Here is a 15,924-nt window from a genome sequence, read left to right on the forward strand (position 1 = left end):
CTGTCTTTAATGTGCTGTACACTCTTATTTAATGCTATAACTAGTACTCATATATATAACTAGTACTCCATAGCAGCTAAAGCCACCACCAGCAGTGCCAGCATCCCATATGTGTGCTGGTTCAAGACCCAGCTGCTCCACTTTTGATCCAGCTCTCCATTATGGCCTGAGAAAGCAGTAGTAGATGACCCAAGTCCTTGGGCCCCTGCACCCATGTGGGGAACTCGGAAGAAGCTCCTGGCTCCTGGTTTCAGATTAGCTCAGCTCAGGCCATTGCGGCCAACTGGGGAGTAAACCAGCGGATGGAAGACCTCTCTCTCTCTGTGCCTCTCCTTCTCTCTCTCTGTAATTCTGATTTTCAAATAAATAAATTAATCCTAAAAAAAAAGAAGTGGGCATCAAAATATTCATGTAAAAGATGTTTTATTTTCATGAGAAAAAAAAACTTTTTGAATCCTATGCAGGTTTCTTTTCTTAATGTGCATATTCCATTAACTTTTTTGAAGACCACTATTACATTGCATAGTGATCAAATCAGCATAATTAACATATCCATTTTTAAATATAAAGTACAGGTAGATTCTGTAAAATTACTGGTTTTATAATACAACACTGAATAACATAATACAACTGAATAACCAGATTTTACTTTTTCCAGGTTTAATATAAGCCAGGTAATCTTGAGAGAAATTCACAGAAATACTAACTGGAAGTTTAAGGCTGGTTTTCCCAAAGTCATTCATTTTGATAATAATTTAATATAATGAATAGTTGTATGTTAAAGTCAATATTTTCTTTTCTTCCATGGAAAAACATTTAAGTTGCTTTATAGATTAACCCTTAATAGTCTCTGTGACTATTCTGCAAATAAAATTAATTTAAAAATTACTTTTAAAATAAACCAGCACGTTTTATGCAAACTTATTTACTCCAGGCTAATAGTTTATGTTAAACCTGTTTTTACATCTTAAAGTTTATTACAGTTCAAAGTATTTTTCAGAAATTTGTCACCAATTCCTAATATTTTCATACCACTTTTGAATCCTAAATGCATTAACCTCAGTGAATCTCTAATTTCAAGGCGATAAACTTAGATTTAAAATTAAGCAATAATTTATTTCCTTCCTTGTCTAAAAGAGAAGACTTGGAGCCAATATATCTTCCAATCCTTTTTTATAATTTTTGATGCTCTTTTAATTTTTATTTCATTAAAACTAAACATCACTACATACCCTATGCTTATACTTTCCAATGGTATTATTTACGTTTTAAAGGAAACAACTGTTTATAATTTCTTTTTGCCATTAAAAGACATCATCTTAACTCTCTTATCAGTATCACACCTAAAAATATCAGAGTATATTCTGAAGACATTTGAAAATTGACATATTTAACCCTGGTCAGTGTCAGGAAAAGGAGGCTTCATATGAAGAAGAATCATTCTTTAGATGATGGATAGCAAGGGGAGACAGCATCAAGCTAGTTCTCACACCAGAAGAGATCATAAAAGCAGTGTCATTGCTTTCTATGATCCATCATTTGAGCAAAAACTTTCTAGACTATCCATCAAAACAGTGTACTAATTAATGTTGTATATCAACCTAGCAAAAGCTCTTCAATGGAATGCATTAATAAATAGCACTCTTCGATAGAACAGCATTGCAGTAATTTTATTCATGGAAAATGTCTGTTTGCTTAATGAAGGCAAAAGATAAGAGAAAGCATCAGGTTCGCTTCAGAACCCAGGCTTACTTCACTGGTGTTGAACTAGCAAGATCCTGCACTTGAGTCCTCAGACATGAGAAAGTGATGGCCATATCCATTCTGCATAGCTAAGAAGATTGTCTAGAAAATGATGAATGGTGTCGAAAGGAATTTACATATCTTGAAACATTATTACTTTACTATAGGTATTAGAGAAAAACTAGAAATGTTTTTTTTTTCTCTTTTTACAGCATTCCCCAAAGTATGTTGCACCAAACTGTTTCTTGAGGGAAAAGAAATAATTAAAAAAAACCAGTCAGGTAAATTATGACTTTCCAATTGATTTCCTCACATCTTTGGCATATTCAATACATACTGGCATACTGATACCTTTGAGATCCTGATATTTCTAAAATTTCTTATCTTTATTTAAATCATTAATTCATAAATCTATCTTCTCAGCAAATCCATTTCTACTTTTAAAAAATGCTGTATGTTAAACATTCACTTTCCATTTGTTAAATTTTTATTCATTTGAAAAAGGGGAGAGGGAGAGAGAGACAGAGACAGAGACAGACACTCTGACCCACTGGCTCACTTCACAAATGCTCACAGAGCTGGGTCTGGAAATGGTTGGAGCAGGGAGCCAGAAACACAATCCAAGTCACCCAAGTGGGAGGCATCACAACATCCCCTGAGCCACTACTTCTGCCTCCCAGGGTTTGGATTGGTAGAAAGATGGAGTCTGGAACCAGCTGAGAATTGAACCTAGGAACTCAGATTTGGGACACAATCAACTTAATCACTAGACTGGATATCTACCTTTGTTAAAGACATTAAGACAAACTGACTTTAATCACAGTGAACTCCAGGAGTCTGCAGGCATTACAGATCTCCAGAGTTTTCCATTCTTTTAAACAATTACTTTAAAAACAACTTCATACAATGGAATAGTATTAATTATAAAAAGGAATGAAGTACATTATATAATATGGATAAATTACAAAAAGAGTATACTAAGTGAACACAACAGGTCACATATTAATTATTCCATTTTTGTGCAATACTCAGAGTTGGTAAATCCACAGAGACAATAGAGCAGGCTAGTGGCTACCAGGAGGAAGAGGAGGATGGAGAGTGACAGCTTAATGGGTTTGTTTCTCATTTGGAATGATGAAAATGTTGGGAACTAGATAAGCTCTGAAGGATCCACAAAACTGGAACAAACTAAATGTCATTGGCATTGTACAATTCAGAATAATCAATGGCTAATGTTATATGCATTTTACCTAATTGCAAAAAAACAATTTTGTTAAGATACAATTTAAATATATGAAATTCATCTTTTAAAACATACAATTCAGTGGATTTTTGTTGTATTCAGAGATGTGTCATCATCTCCACAACCTAATGTTAGATACAATTTAAGTACATGAAATCCATTTTAAAATCCATGTAGATATATTTCCATCACTCCCAAAACAAACTGAAATCCATCAGCTTTCATGTCCTATATCCTATTCCCCCAAACCAGTGGCCATCATTAATTTACTTTGTCTCTATGGAATTTGCCTCTTATGGAGATTTTGTATGAAAAGAATAAAAAACATGTTGTCTTTTCTGACTGGATTTTTTTTTTCATTTATCAATGTGGCATGTTCAGTATTCATTCCTTTTTATGGCCAAACAATCCTATTATGATATATCTCATTTTCAAAATGCATTTACTCAATGATGGAAATTTGTGTTCTTTCCACTTTCTGGTTACTATGCACAATGCTGCTATGAACATTTATATACAAGTTATGCATCTAGCGGAATTTTTAGGTCAAATGGTAACTACATTTAACACACTGAGGAGCTGACAATCTGCCAATGTGTTTTCATCATCTTACAATACCAACAGAAATATATGAGTTCCAATTTCTCTAAATTCTCAACAATATTTGTAATTTTCAGTCTTTTCTATTTTAACCACCCTAGTGGATGTAGAGAGACACATCACTACAGATTTGACTTGAAATTCTTTAATGGGTAATGACGCTGGGCATTTTAATATTGGCCATTTGTGTATATCTTCTTTGAATAATGTGCCTATTCAGATAGTTTGCTCATTGTCAACTGGGTTTTTTTATTATTATTTTGGAGTTCTAAGAGTTCATATTCCGGTTATGCATCTCTTATCAGATAGAGGATTCACAAGCTTTGTATCTCATTCCAAAGGCTGTGTTTTCATTTTTTTAAAGTTATTTATTTACATGAAAGGCACAGTGACACAGACATGGGAAGAGACAGAGAGAAATAGGTATCTTCCATTTGCTTGTTCACTTTCCCAAGTGCCTGAATAATCAGGACAGGGTCAGACCAAAGCCAGCAGCTAGGAAGTCAATTCAGGTTTCCCACATGTGTGGCAGGAAACCAAGTTTCTGGGTCATCACTGTTGCTACCCAGGCCCATTAGCAGACAAGTGGATTGGAACTGGAGGTGAGACTAAACCCCAGGCATTCAATCAAATATGGAATGTAGGTTCCCGAGTGGTGGTTAATCCACTATTTTACAGTGTCTGCCTCCTGTTTTTACCTATTTTAAACTGAAAATACTGTCTCTCCCTCCTTCTCTCTCTCTCTCTCTCTCTGTAACTCTTTTAAATAAATAAATAAATCTTCAAAAAATAAATAACTCAGGGCCAGCACTATAGGATAGCAGGTAAAGCCATGGCCTTCAGTGCTGGCATCCCATATGGGCACGGGTTCCATTCCCAGCTGCTCCACTTCTGATCCAGCTCTCTGCTAAGCCTGGGAAAATAGAAGATGGCCCAAACCCTTGTGACCCTGCATGTGCATGGAAGACCCAGAAGAAGCTCCTGGCTTCGGATAGGCCCAGCTTCAGCTGCTACAGCCATTTGAGGAGTGAACCAGCAGATGGAGGACTTCTCTTTCTCTTTCTCTGCTTCTCTATAACTCTGCCTTCAAGTAAATAAATCTTCAAAAAAGACAAAACTCAAAACACTTTAATTTCTATAAAGTTCAACTTATTCAGTATTTCTTTTGTCACTTACACTAGCAGATATATGTCTAAAATAGTGGCTTACTCTGTAGTCAGATTCTTAAATTTTAAAATTTTAAATTTAGGACTTTAACTCATTTGTGGTTAATAAAGTCACACACCATATAATGACATTTCAGTCAATGATGGACAGATTGCATATGTACGATGGTTGCCCCACATAGGATTGTGTTACCTAGTAATATCACTGTCATTTCAGTCTGTCACATGCCCTAGGTTATGCACACAATAACAAAATCACCAAAGAACAAACTACTTAGAACATATCCCAATAGTTATATGTGGTGTGACAGGATTCTTAATTGTTAGTATGTAGAAATACAGTTGTCCAAGCACCATTTGTTTAAAGAATATTCTTTTCACCTATGATTTAGCACCTTTATCTAAAATCCACTGCCTCAAAAGGATGTTTGGACTCAATTGTATTCTTAATACCCGTTATTACTCTCTGGATTCTATAGTAGGTTTTATTTGTTTTCAAGAAAGTTTTGACTGTTCTTGTTCCTCTAAATCTCCAAATGGATTTTAGGATCAGTTGACCTATTTCTGCATAAATGCAGCTAGTAATTTTGCTAGGGATTGTGATGAATCTCTAGATCAATTTAGGTAGTACTGTCATCTTAATATTAACTCTTTTGATCTATGAATACTGGATGACATTCTATTTGGTATTTAATATCTTTGAATAATATTTTTTAACTTTTATTTAGTAAATATAAATTTCCAAAGCACAGTTTATAGATTACAATGGCTTTGTCCCCCGCCATAATTTCCCTCCCACTCGCACCCCTCCCTCCCATATCCCGCTCCCTCTCCCATTCCATTCACATCAAGATTCATTTTCAATTATCTTTATATATCGAAGATCGATTTAATATGTATTAAGTAAAGATTTCATCAGTTTGCACCCACACAGACACACAGAGTGTAAAATACTGTTTCAGTACTAGTTATAGCATTACTTCACATTGGACAACACATTAAAGACAGATCCCACATGAGACATAAGTACACAGTGACTCCTGTTGTTGACTTAACAATTTGACACTCTTGTTTATGGCGTCGGTAATCTCCCTAGGCTCTAGTCATGAGTTGCCAAGGCTATGGAAGCCTTTTGAGTTTGCCGACTTCGATCTTATTTAGACACGGTCTTAGTCAAAGTGGAAGTTCCCTCCTCCCTTCGGAGCCTCTTTCTTTAATGGCCTGTTCTTTCAACTGGGATCTCACTCACAGAGATACTTCATTTAGGTGGTTTGGTTTGGTTTTGTTTTTGTTTTGTTTTGTTGTTGTTTTTTTTTTTTTTTTTTTTTGCCAGAGTGTCTTGGCTTTCCATGCCTAAAATATTCTCATGAGCTCTTCAGCTAGATCCGAATGCCTTCAGGGCTGATTCTGAGGCCAGAGTGCTATTTAGGACATCTGCCATGCTATGAGTCTGCTGTGTATCCTGCTTCCCATGTTGGATCGTTCTCTCCCTTTTTGATTCTATCAGTTAGTATTTGCAGACACTAGTCTTGTTTGTGTGATCCCTTTGACTCTTAGACCTATCAGTGTGATCAATTGTGAACTGAAATTGATCACTTGGACTAGTGAGATGGCATTAAGCTATACTTCTTTGTTAAGGTTATATTTAATTACATTATGTTTTTATTTGATTGTTAAGTGGAATTGAATGTTGGTTTTAGATTCCACTGCTTATATAATAGTACCACCTAAATATTTGATAGGCTTCACCACCCATCCATCTGGATGTGGGCTTTTCTGTGTAGAATATTTTAAAATAATTTAGTATAATTTGTCTATTACTTAATTGATCTTAATAATCAAATTTATTTTTAATGTTTTAACTGATAATTTAACTGCATACATTTTCAGAGTACGGTCTGATGCTTTGACATATGTAAACAATGTAGAATGATTAAATTAAGTGAACTAATCTGCCATCACATCATATATTTATTAACCCCTACAAAAATTTGAAATTCTCTGTTATTCTGAAATATATAGTATATCGTTATTGAGTACAGGTAACCTGCTGTGCAATATATCTCAAATTTTACTCATTGGGTAAAAATTTATATTCTTTGATCAACAATTCTTCATGCCCAGTTCCTACCACACACACACACACACACATGCCGATCCCTATAGTAACCAAGATTTTACTCTCTATTTTTCTGAGCTCAACCTTAGATTCCACAGATAAATGAAATCATCCAGTATTTGTCCTTTATGCTTGCATTATCTAACTAAACATAATGTCTTTGAGATTCATCCATGTTGTTGCAAATGACAGAATTTCTTGCTTTGTTAAGATTCAGTAGTATTCCACTGTGTAAATGTACCACAATTTCTTTATCTGTTAACCCACTGATGAATACATAGGTTGATTTTGTTTCTTGGCTATTGTGAACAATAGTGCAATGAACAAGGAGTGCAAATATCCCTTTAACATACTGATTTCAATTACTTTGAATATATACATAACAGTGAGATTCCTGCATTTCATGATAGTTCTTTTTTTTTTTTTTTTTGAGGAACTTCTGTAGTATTTTCCACAATTGCTGTGCTTACATTCTCACCAAAAATGTATAAGAATTCCCTTTAGAGATCTCTGCATGATCTCTAAAGTATATCTCCATGCCATTCTAACAGATGTGAGTTAATACCTCATTGCAATTTTAATGTGTATTTCCCTAATGTTTAATGATATTAAGTGTTTTTTCATGTATTTGTTAGGCCATTTACTCGTCTTATTTAAATACTATTCAGGTACTCTTTTCATTGAAAATTATGGATAATAATTGCACATATTTATGAGATAGAGTATGACATTTCAGTGAATGCATACCATGTGTACTGATCAAATAAAAGTAATCAACATTTCCCTTTCTTTGATGTTACTTCGTAATGAAAGGCCTAGAGCTTCTTTCTTAAATACATAGTGCAAGGTATAGTCATGACACTATGCTGAGTTGTGTGGGTTCCTTAAGTATTTTGGATATCATTCTTTATCAGGAGTATGTTTTCAAATATTTTCTTCCATTCTGTGGATTGTCTTGGTGTTTTGTTGATTCTTCTGCTGTATAGAAGTTTTTATGTTTGCCTACTCTTGCTTTTGTTGCTTGTGATTTTAGGGTCATATTCAAAAAAGTATTGCCTATGCCAATGTCATGGAGGTTTTTCTAATATTTTCTTCCTCTATTTTTACAGTTCCCAGTCTTTATGTAAGTCTTCGGTCCACTTCGAGGTTCATTTTATTTTTTAATGTGGTGTGAAATGAGGATTCCGTTTCATTCTGCTTGTGAATAGCCAGTTTCACAACATTATACATTGAAGCAACTCTGCCTTCTGTCTTGTGTATTATTTGCACCTTTGTCTAAAAATTACTGGTGGTAAATGCACTTGTCTACTTCTAGGCTGTCGATCCTGTTCCATTAGTCAATGTGTCTACATTTTGCAAGCATACATGTTTTAATCACAATCATTTTATATTTTGGAATCAGAGTATAATGCTATCAACTATGTTCTTTTTGCTTGATTGTTTTGCCTATTCAAGGTTTTTTAACCTTCCACATGAATTAAGGATTTTTTCCCATTATTTTAAAAGCTGTCATTGGGGTTTTGGTAGGGCATGCATTAGATCTGTTAGTCAGTTGGATTTTACGGCTTTTTAGCAACATTAATGCTAATAATCCATGAAAACAGGATATCCTTTCATTTTTCTGAATTTAATTTATGCCATTGATCACAACAGTTTTGTTAGATCTACTCCTATATATTTTGTTGTTGCTGCTATTATAAATTGAATTGTTATCTTAATTTTCTTTTCAGAAAACTCATTATTTGTATACATAAATACTACAGATTTTTGTATGCTGAATTTGTATCCTGCAAATTTTTCACACTTTTCAGTTTAGCTCTTGCAATCTTTAGGATTTCCTCTATTAAGATGAAGCTGTCTGCAAATAGAGGCAAATTCACTTCTCCCTTTCTTACCAGGATGCATTTTATTTACTTACTCTATACTCCAAGTACTATGTTGAACAGACCTGATAACAGTGAATATCTTTGTCTTGTCCCTGATATTACATGAAAAACGCTCAACATTTTATAGTTGACTGTGATGTTATGGGTTTGTTATACAAATCCATATATAAAAGGGTCTTTAGCATGTTCAGATACATTACCTAACATGTTTATCATGAAGGAGTATTAAATTTTTCAACAGTATTTTTCTGCATCTATTGAAATAACGACATTGTTTCCTTCCTTCTGTTAATGTGGGGTCTCATATTTCCTGAACTGTGCATGTTGAACCATCCTTGCAACCACCTGATCATGGTGAATGATTTTTTTAAATGTGCTGTTGAATCTGTTTGCAGTATTTCATTGAGAATGTTATGCATGTATGTTCATCAGAGATATCTCCCTATAATTATCTCTTTTTTGCAGTGTTTTTATCTGGCTTTTGTATCAGTGTACAGCTGACTTCACAGAATGAGTACAGAAATATTCCCTCCCATCAATTCTTTTGATGGAGGTTGAGGATGATTGGTATTAGTTCTTCTTTAAATGCCTTGTAGAATTGTCATGAAACCATCTGGTTTTGGGCTTTTCTTTGCTATCTTTTTTTCTTGCTAAGTCTAGTTAAAGGTTTGTCTACTTTGCTATTCTTTCTGAAGAATACTTTTTCAATGCTATTTTATTTTCATGATTATTTTATGTTCTCTATTCATTTTTGTCCACTACATTGTTTATTATTTCATTCATTTTATTTGTGTTTAGTTGATTATTTTAGTTACTTTTGTTACTTTAAGGTGTTGGATTAGGTTACTGGTTTCAGTTTGGTTTTTTTTCTAAGTTATTTATCTAAAATCTTCTCTATAGACACTACTTAAAATATGTTTCTTATTTGACTCTTTGACATTGTGGTAATTGAGGAGTGCCCTCTTTAGATTCCATATATTTGTTGATTTCCTCATTCTTCTTATATTTATTGCCTCTGTTATTCCATTTTGATTGGAGAAAAAAGTACACCATATAATTTTTTGATATGCAAAGATTTTACATGGTTTTCTTGAGTAATGTTTCCATGTATTTGAGAGAAATTTGTATTTTGACATGTTTGGTGCTATTTTGTAGATGTCAGATATAGTCTTCTGAACTATTGTTCATGTCCTCTTTGTTCTTGTTGCTGATGATGACAGTTGTATGCCTATAAAATAAAACCTAAATGAAAGATCTCTGCAAGTGAGATCCCAGTGGAAAGAACAGGCCATCAAAGAAGGAGATGCCTTTCTCTGAAGAGAGAATTTCCACTTTGACTATGACCTTGTCTAAATAAGATCAAAGTCGGCGAACCCTAAAGGCTTCCATAGCCTTGGCAATTTCATGAGTTGACTAGAGCCTAGGGTGATTACTGATGCCATAAACAAGAGTGTCAATTTGTTAAGTCAACAACAGGAGTCACTGTGCACTTACTCCTCATGTGGGATCTCTGTCCTTAATGTGTTATACTATGTGATTTAATGGTATAACTAGTACTCAAACAGTACTTTACACTTTGTGTTTCTGTGTGGGTGCAAACTGTTGAAATCTTTACTTAATATATACTAAATTGATCGTCTGTATATAAAGAGAATTGAAAATGAATTTTGATGTGAATGGAAGGAGAGAGGGAGCAGGAGAGAGGAGGGTTGTGGGTGGGAGGGAAGTTATGGGGGGGGGGAGCCACTGTAATCCAAAAGCTATACTTTGGAAATTTATATTTATCAAATAAAAGTTAAATAAAAAATGTTAAAAAACAAAAAATAGATATTTATGCTTTCAATTATTATTGTTTTCAATTTCTCTTAAAAACTATGTAAGATTTTGCTTCATATATTTTGGTATTCTATTGTTAGGCACATATATATTTATATTTGCTTTTTCTCCTTAATGAATTGAATTACTAAATCCTTAAAAAAAATCCTGTCTTCCTCTAGTTACCAGTTTTGTCTTAAATTATAGTTTATGGGATTTTAGAATAGTCATTTAAGCTCTATGATATATTTTTCTATGATCTACTTTTTCCTATATGATATGATACATCTTTTTCAACCTATTTATATATTTGAATCTAAAATGTCTCTTTTATATAATTCTAATTGAATTATTTTAAAAAATTCATTTGTTCAATTCTGAATTTTTATTAATATATTTTTTATTAGTATAGCTGGTCCATTTACTGTAAAATGTGATTATTGTTAACAGTAATCTGCCATTTTTTCAGTTTCCTGTAATGTCTTAGACCTTATTTGTTTCCTCAATTATTGCCATATTTTCTGTGATACTGATATGTTCTAATGAAACTTCTAAATTTTTCTAGCAATTAATCTTCATAAATTCCAAGATATATGTGTTAGTCCATTCAGGCTACTAATACAAATAAGTGTAGGTATTTTATAAATAATAGAAACATCCTTGTCACCTTTCTGGAATCTAGGAAGTCCCAGATAAAGGCACCTGCTGATTCAGGGTCCAAAGAAGACCCATTTCCTCACAATCAGCTCTTTCCACTCTTACCTTATAGGGTGGAAGTGGTGATGGCTCTACCCCCAAGACCTATTCACTTCCCAGAATGTCTCTTTTTAATACTTTCACTATAGGAGTATTTCAACATCTGAATTTTAAGAGGACATAAACATTCATATCTTAGTACCTGAGATTCACTGAAAGTGTATAGCAAATTTAAGATCAACATATATTTTTAAAGATCATGATTGTCTTTAAGAATCCATGATGTATTGTTGCATTCTATTGGCCAGAATTTTATTGAGGATTTTGTGTCTATGTTCATCAGGGATATTGGTCTGTAATTCTATTTCAGTGCTGCATCTTTTACAGGTTTAGGAATTAAGGTGATGCTGACTTCATAGAAAGAATTTGGGAGGATTGCCTCTTTTTCAATTGTTCTGAATAGGTTGAGAAGAATTGGAGTTAGTTCTTCTTTAAATGTCTGGTATTTATTAAATAAAAGTTAAAAAAAAAGAATCCATGATATTATGGCAAGAATAAAGATTTTATTACTTCCATTATAAGAATATTTTTGAATGATTTTTATAAGGAGAGGAAGCCCAGCATATTTTTCAAGAGATATAGCCACTATGTTTCTATATGCTAACTGAAATTTAAACTAGAATAGAAAATACTCTACAGGCAAATGAAATGTTACTAATTTAGTAACATAAAAATGCTAAGCATTAAAATTAAAAACTTGATTACAATGAAAAGCTATAGAGTTTTTGAGGCATAACATCATAAACTTGAAAGAAACAAAATGAAATGAAAGAAATAAAAGCTAAATAATATGGTAAAATTTAGTGGACTTCAACTTAAAAAAAAAAACATGATATGGATATAAAGGAGAAAACAATCCTTTTGTAGGACTGTGTCTCAATATGGACACAAGGCTAGATTTGTAGTTAAATTGAGTTCTCAATAAATTAATTACTTTAGCTTCTAGGAGCTTCAAGTTCTCAATCTTAAAAGTACCCTTTGCTCAGGCTATAAAATAAGATATTCAAAGGAAAATGCTTGAGATCATTTGACTCAAGTAAATAATATCTATAATCATATCTACATATATATAGATGTCATAATATATTATTTATAGTATTATTATAGTAATATAATAGATTATTAGCAAAGCAAATAAATTATAATGTTTTATAATATCAACATAATGCTTTATGTACTACTATAACCATCATAATGTTTCCCTGTTAATATTTTATTGCTTACAAAAACTAAATGGGTAAGTGTTTGTCTAAATAATAAGTTTAGGAAGCTTCCTTAACTAATGTAACTTTAAAGAATTAATGGCCAGAAAAGAGACCAGAAGGGAAAAACAGCTGGGTGGAATGCACTGGAGTAACAAACTCTCAACAACAGATTGGAAGTCAGCAGCCTGGTGATGCAGGGTGACTGGAGGGAATACTTTAAATAACAGCAGAGGGAGAGAAACGCATACATGAATAGAGAGAGACAGAGATGCAGACACCTACTCACAGTTGTGGCTTAAGTTAAATGAACAAAGAGATATACAAAGGTCAGATATTTAATGAGTTGAATGCTTTGATAATGAAATACATCTGAGCTGTCAGAATTGTATGTCATGAAAACTCAAGAGAAGAATTTTGACACAGGTTGATGTAAACACAGAGACTTCAAATAAAAAAATAAATAAATAAAAGGTATGATCTACTGTAATGTAGGTTGAATTGCCTTACTTACTATAAATTAGATATTTGTCAAATATTGAAGTTTCATATTTTAATAATCTATCACCTTAGTTTTGAAGATGGCATCAGAATAAAATGCTTGTTTCTGGAATTTTAGAAACTTTTTCCAAAAAGGTATAATTATAAACTCTAACAAATAGGTATTCATTGTGGAAAAGTTTAACCATAAGAAATATACATGTATGTATACGTATGAATAGGTAAGAGTTAATTGTTTCCCTTTATCACTTCTCAATTACACTCCCCTCTACACTAAATCAACAATTTAAAATATATATATATATATAATGTATTTTTGATTCATTCCTGTGTGTTTACAACCAACATATTTGTATAAATTGAGACTATTTACATAAATATATTTATACAATTCTATAATTGTTTTTGAATATCTTTAATGTTTGCACCCATCCATTCATTCTTTTAAATCCTGCCTAAATCTTTGTAGATTCTATGTACCACAATGCATGCAGTCAACCATCTATTGAAGAACATTTAGTTTTTCTTATTTTCTGTCCTTATAAATATAATTTCAGGGATTTATAAACTGAATTAATTTTTAATTACTATCCTCAAGCTAATGGCAAAACAATGTTGAATATTTGCTCTTTATTCCATTTTAAAATGCTTTTAACCTCTACAAAACTCTTTTATTTTTCACTGCATGACTCTGATTAACTGGAACTAATTATAAGAAGACCATTGGGGAAAAATACTCAAAATATGTAAATCTCTTCAATAGACACATGTTCTCGAAAATTGCAGTTAAGTTTTAAATGGCAAAATCCTAATGAAGCACTTTATACAAACAGTGATGTGATAGACAGATAATGAATTTAGCATTAGTATAAAATATTTGAAATTCTATTCTAACTAGGAAAACTCTATGTGGTATTTTTGTGCCTTGAGGGTCCTCATTTACAGAAAATAATATCTACTTTTATTTTTTTCCTATGGGGAATAATAAAGAGATGCCTTGACAAAAAGAATGTGGTAAATTATATGCTTCCCTTCAAAAAATTAAAATATAAAAATTCCTGTTCATTTATCTACTCTCTCCTTTATAAAAGGACTAGAAACAAAAATCGAGAAATTAAAATCTGTTTGGATAGTTTTTCTTTTTCAGTATCTGGATCAGTATCTAAATCAGTAAAATAATAACTTAACAGTTGCTGTCTTAATCTATGAAAACCAAACTTAGAATGTAATGAAATGCGTATTGTAGTGTATAAATACCTACAGTGTGAACCCAAGAATAGTCACTTCACTGATACATTATGTGGAAACACAATTTACCCCTAATCAAAGACCTAGTGGTCTAGGGATTGAGTCTAACAATATGTGTCACAGTATGTCCACTGAGCAATTCAGATGCATACTCAAAGTGAAAACACTACTATATATCTTGAAACATAAATACTAAAACATGTATTTAACTTCCTTACTTATAACCATGAAAATGAAATGCATGCAAATTTTACATTTTAACATGTCAAGTAAAATTATGAACATTATAATGATGATGTCAAAATAGTGGCATGGATTTTATCTTGCCAAATTTCTCTCCACATTATTCTATTACCTGTACTGCCTTTTATCCATGTTTCAGAAATGAGATTCTTGCTAATTGTCTTCAGATGCTCCCGGTTTAGCCTGGAATTTAAGTATGGAATTGTCTTCAGCATCTTCCACACGATATTGTGTTCATGCGTTGTTCTGTGAACAGGCCTTTAAAAAATCAAAACAAATTGCAAATTCAGAGAGCATGAAATAAATGCAGACAAACAAAACCTCCTTCAATTTTGAATTTTTTATTTAAAAATTGTTTAAGGAGAATTGTATTGATATTCTAGTTTGCCTTACTAATCTTTGGAAAATTTCCCCTTCTAACATTAAGACGCACCTCCATGATACTTCATACTTTGGAAAATCACATAATGCCTTAGTCATTGTTTTGAACAGAAAACTCAATACTTTGTAAGAATGTATCCTTCCTTAAGTAGCAATTATAATTACAAAGTCCTCTTTCAGATACCATTAGAAAGACTGTCATCACTGTTTATTCTTGATTCTTCTGAATGATATTCAAATTAAATCAGATGAGTTGGTCATTTAACATTTAAGAATATAAATTTTAAGTGAAGAGGTGCACATGCAATTTCAAATAAAACATGATTGTCATTGAATGAGTAGTTCTTAATATTTACTTCTAATCATCTAATTCACTACCAAATTTGTAGAGGATATAAAATTCATTTTAATCCAAGTTCTTAAAGGACTAATCTGGCTGTCACATATATGACTGCTTAACACTATTTTTCAAGCATATTTTTTAAATCTAGTGTGAAAAAGTTGTTTACCAGTAGAAATGGCATTTAAAGTGACTACACCATACATCCAGTGTGCATGTAGCAATCACAGTTTAGAGAGAATATGCTGTAGATCTGTTATGTATATGTGTGTGTGTTTACTGGATGATCATGTAAATTCTGTTTTCTATTGTAGGTTGTAGCAAAGGAAAAAAAAATAGTTCAAAAAACATTAGTGCAGTGGATGATCTTGAGAGAGATTCCTGGGAAAACAGACTCTCTACTTAATATCATTGAAAAATTTGGTTGTCAGATGTAATAATAAAGAGTTATATTAGAAATACATTGTATTATAACCAGACCTAAATATGTGTCATTGACTTAGCTGCCAATCAGGAAGCATTGAGGAAAAGACATTTTGCTGTGTGTGAGTTGAGGTGGGGTAGGTAGGGGAGGCAAAATGTTTTCTAGATACCTGCAGTAATTTGAAAGGCAGTGCAAGTACCTAGGTGATTTGCTTCTTCTTAAAGTAGTTGGAAAGAGCCAGAAATTTATTAAGCTTT

The 15,924-nt window shown here is 32.5% G+C and overlaps 1 protein-coding gene across 1 annotated transcript in view; it reads right to left on the reverse strand.

The window, feature by feature from the left end:
• CNBD1 (cyclic nucleotide binding domain containing 1) overlaps nt 1-15,924 on the reverse strand; it is a 502,062-nt gene that overhangs the window by 223,456 nt on the left and 262,682 nt on the right. The window contains 1 exon segment of the mRNA XM_062189512.1: nt 14,635-14,780. Coding sequence (XP_062045496.1) covers nt 14,635-14,780 — 146 coding nt within the window.

This window comes from Lepus europaeus, chromosome 4, assembly GCF_033115175.1.
Source record: "Lepus europaeus isolate LE1 chromosome 4, mLepTim1.pri, whole genome shotgun sequence".
Classification (NCBI taxonomy): domain Eukaryota; kingdom Metazoa; phylum Chordata; class Mammalia; order Lagomorpha; family Leporidae; genus Lepus; species Lepus europaeus.